At 32.6% G+C, this 14,499-nt stretch overlaps 3 protein-coding genes across 3 annotated transcripts; 2 read left to right on the plus strand and 1 right to left on the minus strand.

Moving 5' to 3' along the window:
• Positions 1-903: 903 nt before the first annotated feature.
• On the plus strand, positions 904-5,074 carry LOC125076886 (integrator complex subunit 2). The gene is made up of 7 exons (XM_047688614.1): positions 904-1,362; positions 1,489-1,862; positions 1,974-2,158; positions 2,227-2,575; positions 2,659-2,731; positions 2,850-3,033; positions 3,110-5,074. Exons 1-7 carry the CDS (start codon positions 1,073-1,075, stop codon positions 5,027-5,029), a joined length of 3,375 nt encoding a protein of 1,124 aa, XP_047544570.1. The 5' UTR covers positions 904-1,072; the 3' UTR covers positions 5,030-5,074.
• A 397-nt stretch (positions 5,075-5,471) lies between these two features.
• LOC125076887 (anaphase-promoting complex subunit 5) lies at positions 5,472-10,852 on the minus strand. The gene is made up of 13 exons (XM_047688615.1): positions 10,511-10,852; positions 10,362-10,438; positions 10,075-10,291; positions 9,854-9,987; positions 9,579-9,691; positions 9,289-9,448; positions 8,982-9,169; positions 8,619-8,847; positions 8,288-8,438; positions 7,899-8,081; positions 6,698-7,132; positions 6,040-6,200; positions 5,472-5,958 (listed from the first exon to the last, which is right to left on the minus strand). Exons 1-13 carry the CDS (start codon positions 10,638-10,640, stop codon positions 5,839-5,841), a joined length of 2,298 nt encoding a protein of 765 aa, XP_047544571.1. The 5' UTR covers positions 10,641-10,852; the 3' UTR covers positions 5,472-5,838.
• Positions 10,853-11,302: 450 nt separating this feature from the next.
• Positions 11,303-14,024, plus strand: LOC125077378 (frizzled-7). The gene is made up of 2 exons (XM_047689306.1): positions 11,303-12,651; positions 12,734-14,024. Exons 1-2 carry the CDS (start codon positions 11,469-11,471, stop codon positions 13,249-13,251), a joined length of 1,701 nt encoding a protein of 566 aa, XP_047545262.1. The 5' UTR covers positions 11,303-11,468; the 3' UTR covers positions 13,252-14,024.
• The last annotated feature ends 475 nt before the right edge of the window (positions 14,025-14,499 follow it).

Consider the following 14,499-nt stretch of genomic DNA (forward strand, 5'->3'; position numbering starts at 1 on the left):
ATGAAGATTTTAAGACTTTACATTTAAGATGGTAACATTACGGTTCTCCGAAAAATTTGGAAAAAACCTATTATCATTACATAGCATACATATATACGACTATTATAAAGCGTTATGACTATATATTTTTTGCATCGATATATATGTATGTACCACGCACTAGATACGGCGATCCGAACACTCACTCTGTTTGACTGAACTCAACTGCAAACTGTTCACCAGACTATAGTGTGGCTTCACGATTCATTCAGAGTGGATGCGTAAGGAGCGGCGCTAATAATATGAAAATCCGAAATAAAGTATGAACGTGGACTTAAATAACAATTCACTAGTCAAGTAATTAAAATTATTTATTATTAGTGTGATTACATACCGACCTAAAAATATTATAATTCCACAATAGAAATAATCTTAAGTTATTTAATGTTGGTGCCATGAAACTCTTGGCGTTTACGTCACTTTAGTCGCGAGAAAACTATTCTCTATAAGGCGATCTATCGCTGTTTTAATAGTTATTAGTTAGTAGTCATGTAACGTGACGAAAGTTCTAACTCTAACCAGTATTTAAACAAATTCTTTACACGGTCGTTCTTGTCTATCGTAGTAAGTGTGTCAATGACTTTTTGGGATTAGAAAATAAGATGAGTTCATTCAAGAAGACGTTCTCCTCCGAATATTCTGTTTTACATTTTTTTATGAAATACAATGTCATTTAAATCAGTATCAGATTAGTGATATTTAAATCGTCTTTATAAATAACGTATAAATTATTTACAACCGCCGACACGACTACTTTGGGCTTATAACTAGCTTTTGCTTATATAATAAAGAAAAAAATATTGTCCGTAGATACCTATAGACAATTTTTATTTGTAATGTCAAAACATTTGAAGTTGAGTGACATACTTAATAAATTTGTTTTGTAGGCACTTATGTTTTGGTGTTTGATATCTTGAATTAAACGAAGTACCAGATGAGATCTTAAAAAGAAATAACATGACGAGACTTTCGTGTCAGTTTTAGTGACAGTTTATATAAATCCCTGTTTTGACATTTTTATAAGGACGTAATCATGGAAACCGTTTTTATGAAACCAGTACAACCACATGTGTTTAAAGCTTTAAAAGATGTTGATATCCCGGCATTGATTAAGTGCTCGTCCGATGAAATAAGACCTATAATACCATGTCTTGTTCGTATGGCTCTGATAGCTCCACTGGACGTAACAAAGTACTGTGCAGAGGCAAAGAAAGATATATTAACTCTTTTATCAGGAATTGACTTGGTAAATTTTATAGTGTCTCTTCTTTCCATCGAATTTCATGCACTTGAAGTAGACCTAAAAAAAGAACAGCAAATGCGGTAAGCTAAACAAATAAAAACTAAAGTAGCAGTTACAAGTAATAACTTGTAACTGCTACTTTAGTTGACAACACATAAACTAATAATACTTGAAACATTGATATATATTTGTATTTTTGTTTACAGACAAAAAAATGGTTCACAATGCACAGAATCATTTTTAATTCAAAATATTGTTAATGGCATAGCAAATGATTTTGAGCAGTCAGACTCGGCTAGAAGGGTTCGTCTTGTTCTGTCAGAGTTGCTACAAATGCAAGCGCAATTAACTGAGTACAACCAAAATAAAAACTCTAATGCTGAATCATCTGTGAAGCCATCGGAGCTCTTTGATAATGAAGTTTATCTTGAAGAAATTACAGATGTTATTTGTATTAGTCTTGCAGAGTTACCAAATTTACTGAATATTTGTGAAATTGTTGAAGTTTTACTGTATGTTAATAAAGGCCCTATAATTATTTCTTGGGTTGTAGCAAACATGCCAGATACTTTGCTTGAAGGTAAGTAAAAAATAGTTTAAATAAAGGCTTTCATAATGATAGTACAAGGTCACTTTCCTAATAAAAAACAAGCCGTAATAGTTCAAAGATTAACTTATGATATTGTTATAGTGGCTGAGTCACTTGTGATCAATGCTGAGAGAAATGAGGAAGGCGGTATTCGAGCTAAGACTCTTCTTACATTATGTGATGCCTGCCCATATATTGCTGCAGCAGTGAGAGCAAAAGCCGTATCTTCTTCACGATTACCATCTTTAGTGATTAATCTAACTTTAATCCATCATTCAGAAGATCTGGTAATAATAGTGATGATTCAATTTAATTTGATAAAAAGTGATATGTCTTAATGTTTTGCTTTTTTTAGGTTTCTTTTATATCAGGACTTTTATTAGGTTCAGATCAAACTTCTAGAGCATGGTTTGCAACATTTTTGCGTAATTCCCACAAGAGAGGAAAAGGTGATGGTAATACAACACTGGTGAAATTACGGCAAGAATTGTTAAATAGACTCAAAGAAGCAGCTGCTGGAGTAGATGCTTCTGCCTTACTGAGATTGTACTGTGCTCTAAGGGGAATAGCAGGAATTAAATTTCAAGATGATGAAGTGTCAGGATTATTAAGATTAGTTACCCAAAAGCCTCCTCCAACCCCTGCAGGTGTACGATTTGTGTCCTTAAGTCTTTGTATGATTTTAGCATGTCCATCTCTTATGGGTTAGTATCTTGTTTCTTAATTTCGTAATGACTCTAAGTGTGTAATAAATTTTATTTTACTAATAACAAATCAAACTTTACAGCTGCATCTGAACATGAAAAAAAGGCTATTGAATGGGTTCAATGGCTGGTTAAAGAAGAAGCATATTTTGAAAGGTGCTTTCTTTTTCTATTTTTCAGTTATTATTGTCAACAATGTCTAATACCAAAGATAAATACATCAATATTTTTAAATTCATGGAAATTAATTAACAAAAAAAATAAAAAATTTCAGTACTTCTGGTGTTACTGCTTCATTTGGAGAAATGTTACTTTTGATTGCAATTCATTTTCACTCTGGACAATTAGCAGCTGTAGGTGAATTGGTATGTGCAACACTCGGGATGCGTGTACCTGTTCGTCCTAATGGTTTAGCTCGCATAAAACAAGCATTTACACAAGAAATATTTACAGAACAGGTATAAAAAATAAAATAACTGCGGAGTTAATATATTTAAAGTTTCAATAATAATTGGATATTTTCCATTGTTTCAGGTTGTAACAGCACATGCCGTAAAAGTCCCAGTTACAGCTAATTTAAACAGTAATATCTCTGGTTATTTGCCAGTGCATTGTATCCACCAATTACTTAAATCTCGAGCCTTTTCTAAACATAAGGTGCCAATCAAGAATTGGATATATAGTCAAATTTGTAACTGTATAGCTCCCTTACATCCTGTTATGCCCGCTCTTGTAGAAGTTTATGTTAACTCCATTCTTGTTATTAATAACAAAGGAACCAATGAATACTTTAACAAGCCTATAACAGAAGAAGAAATTCGAAGAGTTTTTAGAAATTCAATTTTTGGTGTCAACTTTGATTCCCATAATAAAAACTTTACCCCTATGGAGACTGATGGAGAATCATTTGTTGAAATAAATATAGAAAAACCAACATTAGCCTCACAATTGCTACTGATTTATTATCTTCTGCTTTATGAGGATGTAAGACTAGCAAACTCTGCAACTCTTATTGCCAACGGTAGAAGAATAAAAAGTTATTCAACTGCCTTTCTTTCTGAATTACCTATTAAATATTTATTGCATCAAGCTCAAAAGGATCAGATGAGCTATGGCGGACTTTTCAGTCCTTTACTCCGTTTGTTGGCGACACATTTTCCACAACTATCTCTTGTGGATGACTGGATGGATGACCAAGTTTTTGGAGATACATGTCGTCATCAAATTGACATAAACATTTCAGATACATCAATAGATGAAGCTTTTCAATGCATAGAGGAAAATCCATACAAAACAGGAAAAATCTTAAAAGCTATGCTAAATAAAAATCCAACAGATATTTGGCCTTTTGCAGAAATATTTGTCAGATATGTAAAAAGTGTGCTTGGAGATCAGGTTCCAAGGCATATTCAGGAACTATACCGTGAGGTTTGGCTTAGACTCAACACAGTTTTACCACGATGCTTATGGATCATGACTATCAATGCATTGCTTGATATAAATAATGGAAATATAAGAAATGTTACAATAACACAAGAAAATGTTTTAGTAGATCCTCTCCAGGTGTTACGTTGCGACATTAGAGTGTTTAGATGTGGACCCATATTAAAAATAATACTTAGAATTTTAGAAGCAAGTTTGGCAGCTTCTAGAAGCCAATTAAGTCGTCATTTATTGGACAAGCCACTTCTTGAAAAGAGTGGTCAACTAACCTCAGATTCCGAAAGAGAAGAGTTGAAAAATGCTCTAGTTGCTGCTCAGGAAAGTGCTGCGCTTCAAATTTTATTAGAAGCTTGCTTAGAAACAGAAGAAGACCAAACTAAACCAGAACTTATGTGGTCTTTAAGAGAGGTCAGAAGTATCATTTGTTCTTTTTTGCATCAAATATTTATATCAGAACCATCATTAGCTAAGCTCGTACATTTTCAAGGATACCCACGAGAATTAATACAAGTTACAGTACAAGGTATACCTTCCATGCACATTTGTCTCGACTTCATTCCAGAATTGTTAAGTCAAGCTTCACTTGAAAAGCAAATATTTGCAGTGGATTTAGTGTCACATCTGTCAATACAGTATGCGTTACCAAAAGCGATGTCTATCGCAAGATTATGTGTGAACACGCTTTCTACACTATTATCAGTCTTGCCAAGTGATTTGCGTCTCGAACTATTCCAGCCGGTGTTAAAATCATTTGTTAGAATCTGTACAGCATTCCCTTCTCTCTTAGAAGATATCACATCCTTATTACTACAACTGGGAAGAATCTGTGAATCTCAAGTGTCATTGGGTCACTGTTGGAATGATACAAATATATTAGGCGAAAGCGCTTACGTAGCTTCTGACGTTCAAAGCGACAGCAAAGTTTTAGTAGCAGAAGTTCTATGTCGAGATATCAAAGTAACTATGTCAGAAATAATACAAAAGGCTCTATTAAATGATAAGCTCTATTAAAAGTTTGGAATACTTTTAATATTAAATTGGATCCTTTTATAACATTAGTATGAAATGAGATATGTATATTTTGAAATGATTGTCAAGCATCATCATAAAAAAGTAATCTTTTATAATAGTTCAAGTACAGTTCACACACAGCTTCAATAGAATACATGATTATTATTTGTGGCAAAATATGTCTTAAACATTAAATCAATATAAATAAGTATTTTTGTTTGGTTGTCGTTAACATACAATTTAGTTTTATGTATTACTTTAAAACAAAATATTTAATAATAGCAATTACTTTTTGCGTTAAGATTTGTTGTTCTTATTAAACTATGAGACGGATTTTTTACAAAACAGATTTCTTTTTATTCTGGTAGATTATATGCATTTCAACAAATTATATTCTTATAAATAACACAATATTATATGTTTAAGTCCTTTCGAAACAACTTTTAGTATAATTTTCTACTTTTTTTTGATAAAAAGGATCTACATGATTAATAATTTCAAAAAATGCTAATATTTTAATTAGGGTTTGAGAATTTCCTACACTTTAAAAACCCGGAAATTCCCGGTACACACCACAAGACACTCCAACTGACACAGATACAATCATAATCCAAACGTCACAACAACTAATATGGCGGCATGATGGCGGCGCGGCAAACGAATTTATTGTGTTGTGTACTCAGTATTTACGTAGTAGACTAAGTAATTATTCGTTTAACTAACAGCTGGTGCTAGGCTCTAAAATTACGAAAAGTCGCGTGACTTCGAGACAAGAGACGTGTCGGGACCCAAACTCCAATTTAAATTCTTTAATAAACAATATGTAACATATTCATAGGTTCCACTGGATTTTGCGTTTCAAGCTGTCTGTACATCCAAGCACATTGATTGCGAGCTACTGTATTTCCAATATCGTTATAAAGTTGAGCCTGAAATTTATAATGTTTATTTTAATATCTATAACAACAAATAAACGTAAAAGAAACACATAGTGTTATCACCATAATTACCTGTAAGTACCAGGTGTGTAGAAGACGCGCTTGTGCTCCAACTTTAGCGAAGTTCTCCTTAACCGTGTCGAGTGCATCACAGCACGCTTGCAGGACGTGCGTGCGCGCCTCGCCGGCCGGCGGCGCCGTCGCTACGCGACACTTGGTGTACAGCAACAGGCCTACAAACGAACGAAAATATCAATGATTAGTAGTTTTGTAGCCAGTAATAAGAAAATCAGTTTTACTCTTTTATATGTTCGTCTAAGGCCCGAGCATTCTTCGTTTAATTACGCAGGTTTGAGGTGCAAAAACACATTTGAAATGTGATTACGACATCAATGAGTTTTAGTTGTAGTTTTGTTATTGTTATATTAGGATCTGAACAGACGTAGCCGTTCCTTTGTTGTATAATATATATTATCTTTAATGAATATTTGTTATTTCAGCATTTCTGCATGTTTATATTACCAGGCAGCATCACAATTAAGTTTTAGGATTAAAATATTTTCGATGGTACGAAATATGATATTCAAATGCAATATGAGTCTACATTATAAGTTGTAGATTCATTCCAGTTGGCATCATTGTGTCCTTGAAGTTTGAGATTTAATTTTTGAATAATAATTATTAAATAATCATAATTACTAAATACACATATTTACAGTTTGAGCCTTACCTCTGGCCATATCATAAGCGCTTCCATGTTCCATAACAAGGGGTAATACTTTTCTTACTAGTAGCAAGGCGTTTTTCGTACATCCCATATGAAGTTGCACATTTGCTATATGCATTTCCGCCGTAGCGGCGAGAAAATGTAGATTGTATTTCCTTGCCAGTGACAAGGCCTCATTTAACAGCATGATGTTCGTAGAGCGAACGCTGCTGAAAGTATGCTGTACTTCTGACATCATTATCATCGCTTTTATTCGTAAGGACATGTAATGCAAACTGTCGTCCTCTGTTTTGCAGTAATCTAAAATGTCGTGAAGAGTCTCTAGAGAATCAGTTGCATCTCCTTTCAAGAAGTACATTTCTGCTCTTAACAGCTGACTTTCCCATCGATCATAAGACGCTAACTGTCGTATACTTTGATCTGCTTCTTCCCATTTATCTGAAAAAATAGTTTAATAATATTTTTCTACCAGAGTAATTGTATGTGTGTATGAATTGTAAAAGAAAAAGAAGAAATTTTTTTTTAATGAATATTATTGCGTTATAAGAATAGGGATATGCTATTAGGTAATTAAATATAGTCAATTCCATCCACAACAGCATTTTTGTCGAGAGCTAGAATAATGTATGATATTTATTATGGTTTTGCGAAAAATTGGGGTTATTGGAATTTTGGAAGTAAAATTAAAGTGGATATAAGTAGTTAAGCGGAATAGTTATATCATGATGGAATATGTTGTATTATAAATAAAGATATATTAGTCAAGAACTGACCACGAGAGTGAAATCTTAGAATGTGTGCGACATACTAATTATAAAATTTATGCTTAACGTAAATTGGTTGTCAACATTTAAAAAGTGAGATATGAAGTGAATTCTTACACAATCACACTGCAGATTTAAACAGAATAGACATTATATTAGACATCACCTTGAAATTTTGCATTCAGTAAGTGTGAGAAAAATAAATTTATACTGATTGCTGTTACAATACTTGTTTACAAAAGGCTTAACCTCACACAAACTCAAAATGAAATCTTTATGAGAATAAAATAATTAAAAGCACTATAAAACCTATTATGAAACTGACTAGTCTTAAGAATGTTTGTTAACCATAACTGAAATTTTGAATAAATTAATTACGTAGATCCATATTCAGTGATCAGCATAAACACACAAATGTCGATAGTATACAAGGGGTGTACCCGCTCGTAGCGCGGCGGCGGCGCGATAGGTGGCGGCGGCGGCGAGCACCTGCGGCGCCACGAACAGCGAGGCCAGCGCCGCCGCCAGCGCACCGCGCCCGCGCCAGCCCGCCGCGCACAGCGCGCCTGCCGCCGCCGCGCCGCCCTCCGACTGCCACACGCTGCCGTTGCCCACGTTGCACTCTGTACGGACGACGGTTGGTAAAAAATTTTGGAGCGGTTTTGAAGTTGTAGTTTACTTACTGGTCACCACTGGATTAAGTCACCGTGGATATTCAGGAACCAAAGATTCATACAAAAAAAACGGATCTATAAGAGCGAGCAGATTAATAATATCTAATTAGTATTTAATTATAAAAAGGAACTATAAAGGCAATCAAAATTCTTACTTGTATTCAAATTTAAGAGTAACTGACAATTTATTGATGCCATTTCGGTTTTTCCATAGAGACCCCATAGCGCGGCTGTGTTCGCTAGACCCGCCATAGTTAAATCGGTCATAGAATGGCGGTAATTGATGAAGTCACCTTTCGTAATAATCTGTAAACGATAATTAATATTTTTAGCATTTTTTTACTAAAATAATTAACCTGGGAAAGATGATGAGATGTTACTTATGTACCTCATACCTGTAAGTTCTGATGAGTGCTTTTAGTAGGTCAAACCCTTGCTTTCACAAAAAATCCTATCACAAAACATTCAATCAATCCGTTTTTTTACCTGGAAGACTTCAGCAGGCTTGACGGCATTAACGGCGGCGTGTTGCGCCATGAGCTGCATGGCGGAGGCGTCGGCGCGAGGCGGCCGAGGAACGCGCGACAAGAGCGCGGCACGACGCGCCCGCCCGCCTGCCAACGAACCCCACGCTGCCGCGTGCGCCAGACATGCACTGTCCGCCGCCTCTTGTGCGGTCGCCAGTGCCTCACGAACGCCCTCCATCGCCACAGACCTGAGTGGGTTGTGAAAACATTACTGTTTCATTTAAAATATGCAATTATAAAGGAAAGTTTTTAATACAAAACTGCAAATGAATGCCAACATGTAAATAATCTAAGAAACATGCACAATTTCAATACTACTTACTTATGACCAAATTGTGTATGCATTGCTGCCCTGTTTAGTGCTGCATATCGAAAATTCTTATTTCTGTCATTTATCATGTTTCCATTTCCACACATATTAAAAACAGCACGATCAAAACAGTTATAAAGTGAATCTTGAGCACCACAAAATTCCTTCATCCTGATACAATTTAAAAAGCTAAGAAAATGCTGAAAATAAATGGTTTGATTCAATGTTTAATCAATAAAAACAAATCCTCTTGAAATTCAGCTCACTTTTTATTGTAATTTAAAATATTAAATAAATATATTTCATTCAATTTACTTACAATATCAGGATATTCAGGTATATCATTCATTATCTGCATAATAATTTTTTGAAGCTGTTTTGCTGGCATTGCCTTCTTTTCATTTATTTGCATTAAATTAGCTTGCTGAGCAGTGAAAAGTTCTGCTTGTTTTCTAGACCACTGGCATTCCTCAAAACTGCTATAAAGTAAAAAAAGAAGTAAAAATATATAAATTTGCCAATAGTATTATGTTGCTTATTATCCTCTTGCCAGCACACACACTTGATTATTTAATTAAATATCTTGATATTAGCATTTTTTTTACTAACTTATCCCTTTCAATGATGTTCATCTTCATAAGCAATTCTTGAGGTTTTGATTCTTCTGGTATAACTGGAGATGTAGCTGTCCCTACTGTTGGCACCTCTACATTGTTGAGTTTCTATAATTTTAAACAAAATAATATTTATGATATATTAAAGAAATGAATATTTCTTAAAAGATTTATGATATTACAATTTTTTTTTTAATTTTAATATTAAAATTTCATAAAACTTAATATTTAATCTGTCTTAAATGGTTAGTTTTATTAGACTAGACTAACCTCTTTACTTAAAGATCTCATCATTAATCCAGGTCTTCCTTTTTGATAATAAATACAGAAGGATTTATACAGTGAAGCAACTTGTACAAAAGTAAGCTTATTCAAGTACAACATTATCCTACGTAGGTAGAAACCTATAAGCAAAATATTTTGTTATACATTCATATACTGTACATAATATTTATTTAATGAATGCCAGTTTCTAAGTAATAATAACATACCCAAAACACTGCACCTTGTTATGACACAAGGAACTGTTTCACTTTGTTCAATCATTAACTTATCGATGGTTGAAGTTACACAATCCATAAGAGCATTTACTCCATTAACATATATATTTTGAAGCCGTACACAAAAATTTTGAAGATGTACACTTAACAGATTGTATCTTCCGTCAGTTAGAAGTGCTTCCAACTCTTTAAACTCCATATCAGGACACTAAAAATATTTTTAATTACAATATGTTTGGCTTTCTATAAAATTATTTGAGCTTAGAAAGTTATTTTACCTGAATTAATTTAAGTGCAAGAATGCAAAAATCTTTTCGATATTTAGGCGCCATGGTGCAGTCAATCATATCTTTTGCTAAAAACATATTATGTAAAGTAATAAAGTAAGTTATCTCAAGAAGATACATAAATTTGTAATAATACATACCTTCCATTTTTAATAATCCATATTCTCTAATAAAAGCCACAACAGCTATTTTGTGAGGTGTTATATTGTCAACATTACCTTTAATGTTTATTAATTTTATAAAATCAATGTTTTCGTTTCCTAAATCCATTATATAAAGTGAATATTATTCTAATATTACAGATTTTTTGTTGTCTTTCAATCAGTTGAAAGAATCAAATTATGGATTGAACTAGAAATTTTAACGTTACATTCAAATTTATATGTGATTGAATTAAAATTTCACTCAAATACCATTATATATTTTTATAAAACATTTATTAATTAATTTTAATTCAGTAAACCACTTCTAGCCGAGTCAATTCAAATATTTCCCACAATATTGTCAAAGTGACATGAGTGTCATAAAAAAATATTGTTATCACAGATTAATTATGTAACATGTTTATTATTTGTGTATTTAATGTAGATAACTACCATGAATATCTAAAATTCAAACACTTGCAGCAGAAATATTCAATTCTTTGCATACGAAAAATAAACGAATTTACATGTAAAAACAACTTTCGACTAGCTGTCACCCATATTTGTACACTAAAGACCTATTAAATGATGTATCATGACTAGGTATATAATTATAAAAAATATTATGCCAGGACCCTTCTAAATCTTATAACAAAAAATAAATTTATTTAATTCTACCAGTTTTCGCCATAAGAAACCAAATATTTCTTTACTTACAATTTGTAAACATCTGTTGAAAATAACCTAAATTCATCTAGGTTCTATCATCTATGTCAAGCAAGTGTAAACTTTAAACGAGTTAATGTGAAATGGGAAATATGGCCTCTGTATTCAGATTTTTGTTTTTAAAATAACATGGCCTTTTGATCTTGTGTTCAAAAGCTTAGTAATCAAAAATGATATTTTTTTTACTATTATAATTTGTTTTTATTAGGCTTACGTTGACTTCTATACAATGGAAAGACTTTTCATTTTGTATATTAATGCATTGTTTCAGTTGTTTATGTTAGTTAAAGGCTCAAGTGTGACGGTTTACCAAGGTGATAGCTTACCGCAACATGGACGATGTGAACCCATAACAATACAATTTTGCCAACAGTTAAGATATAATCAAACAATTTTTCCGAACTTGCTTAACCACGCCAAACAAGAAGATGCTGGCCTTGATGTCCATCAATATACACCGCTTGTTAAAGTTAACTGTTCACCAGATCTAAAATTCTTTTTATGTTCGGTGTATGCTCCTGTTTGTACTATTTTGAATGAGCCAATACCACCTTGTCGTCATTTATGTGAATCGGCTAGACATAACTGTGAAGAACTGTTAAACAATTTTGGCTTGAAGTGGCCAAAGGATTTGGATTGTTTAAGGTGGCCAGTCGTAACCGACGAAAATGTTGTTTGTGTTGGAGATAATAATGTTACTCATGAATCAAGGAAGCCTTCTGTGACTAAGCTTCCTAAGGTTGACTACAAGAATAATTATGAAAGGGATCCCACAAAATTGCATGGAGCCAAAAACATTGGTTTTGTATGCCCCGTGCAATTTAAAATACCGGAAAGTTTAGATTTAGAATATTCTCTGAAAGTTGGGGAAAAAACTGAATATAATTGTGGAGCACCCTGCAATGGAATGTTTTTCAGTGAGGATGAAAAAACATTCGCCAGATTGTGGATTGGTATTTGGGCTACACTGTGTGCAATAAGTTGCTTATTTACTGTTATGACCTTTTTGATAGATACAGACCGATTTCGCTATCCAGAAAGGCCAATAATTTTCTTATCTGTTTGCTATCTAATGGTTGCTGCTGCATATGTAATGGGCTGGAGTGCTAAAGACAGTGTTTGTTGTCAAGGTCCATTTCCTTCAACCATTAGTGGTACAAGATTACCCAATATCTCAGTTATCACTCAAGGAACTAAACATGAACCATGCACAATTCTATTCATGGTAGTGTATTTCTTTAGTATGGCTTCGAGTATCTGGTGGGTAATATTAACCCTTACATGGTTTCTGGCTGCGGGTCTCAAATGGGGCCACGAAGCTATTGAAGCAAACTCTCAATATTTTCATTTGGCTGCTTGGGCAGTTCCGGCCATCAAAACAATTTCAATTTTAGCTATGGGTAAAGTTGATGGTAAGTGCTATTGTGTCATTGTAATTGAAAAGTTAAAAAAAACATTTATTTTTTTAATATAATTTTAATTATTTGTTTGCAGGTGATATTTTGTCAGGAGTGTGCTACGTGGGACTGTGGGATGCTGAAGCTCTTCGAGGATTTGTGTTAGCACCATTATGTGCATATTTAGTTTTGGGCACTATATTTTTGTTTGCTGGCTTTGTTTCACTGTTCCGGATAAGGACAGTTATGAAACATGATGGAACTAAAACTGATAAACTAGAAAAGTTAATGATACGAATTGGTATTTTTGGAGTACTATATACAGTTCCAGCTCTTATAGTAATAGCTTGTTTATTTTATGAACAAGCTCATTTTGATAGTTGGATGGGAACTTGGCATCGCGATATGTGCTCTACTCCACTGTACTCCATACCATGTCCATTTACACATCAAGAAACTGAAAGGCCTAAATTTGAAATGTTTATGATCAAATATCTTATGACAATGATAGTTGGAATCACATCTAGTTTTTGGATTTGGTCAGGGAAGACATTAGTGTCTTGGCACCAGTTTTTCGATAGAATAAAAGGCAGAAGAACTGAAGCATATGTATGATAAATAATGATTTTAAATTAGTTATAAAGAAAGATTTAAAACTTTTTAATTTCAAATGTGACTACAATTATCATGACATAACATTTTAAAATTTCAGACAAAAAATATTTAAAAAGTATATTAATTTACATATTGTCAAAGAATGAAACTGATCCAATTTAGCTTCTCTCAATTTTCTAGTAATAAAAGAAATCTCAAGATTATCAATAAGGCTGATAGTGTAAATATATTCATGAACTCATAGTTGTATAAACGCTTTTTTTTATTTTTTCGTTTTATAAATCTTAGTACATAATAATTATTAACACCAGTTTTATAAATCTACATCTATGCATTTAAACATATGTTACAAAAAAATATTTATGAGCGTATGAATATTATGTATTTGTATGTAAAATTCTATATTTCTTACATATCTTTTAATTGTCAATCAATTTGGTAATCATGTGTTCAAGTTTTGAAGTGGTATTATTATAAAAATGATTTTATTCACATTAATTATACAAAACTGAGGTTGAGTTTTATAAAAAAACTTTTTTAAAATAAAGAAAGTTAAAAAGCACAAACTCTGATAAGTAATTTTATGAAACTAATCAAGCTTAAGCCATATTGTGTTATAACTTTAATGATATAAGTACTTAAATCTCAAATTTAATAATAAGGCTGATCATGTATATACACCGAAATGAACTCTTAGATTTATCAAAATAATTGTAAGTAGCACTATGCCTCATCGATGTAAGTGTTTAATAAACAGTATTTTTTATAGATTGTCTTGGACTTTTTTTATAAAAAAAAATATATATGAAATAAAGTGAGATCACAGACAAATTAAAAAATTTGAGATATCATGAGTCTTGTTTGGAACAAAATTCTTTTCAATGTCTTCCATCAAACTTTCCATATTGTTTCCGTACTTTTAATAAATTAAAAATCAATGTAACTTTAGTAACAGTAATATATCTTTGTAACAGGAGTGAAGTTAACAGAAAAGAGAATAATTAAGCTTGCGCGTTTACCTAAACTTCAATTTAGAATTCTAATAAAGTTGGAAATATCCATGATAATAATCATAAACTAGTGTAATCATTTTTAATCAAAATTGCATTGCAAATCAGAGATAATTGACACAATCAGTGGACTGAGATAAGAAAACTTATCTCAACACCTCTTAATTAAAATAGTTTACAAGAGAATTTGTTGTGAAAAAAATTTTTAAAAAACTTTCACAAAATAGAATTATCCTAT

The sequence above is a fragment of the Vanessa atalanta genome, chromosome 3 (genome assembly GCF_905147765.1).
Source record: "Vanessa atalanta chromosome 3, ilVanAtal1.2, whole genome shotgun sequence".
NCBI classification, from domain to species: Eukaryota; Metazoa; Arthropoda; class Insecta; order Lepidoptera; family Nymphalidae; genus Vanessa; species Vanessa atalanta.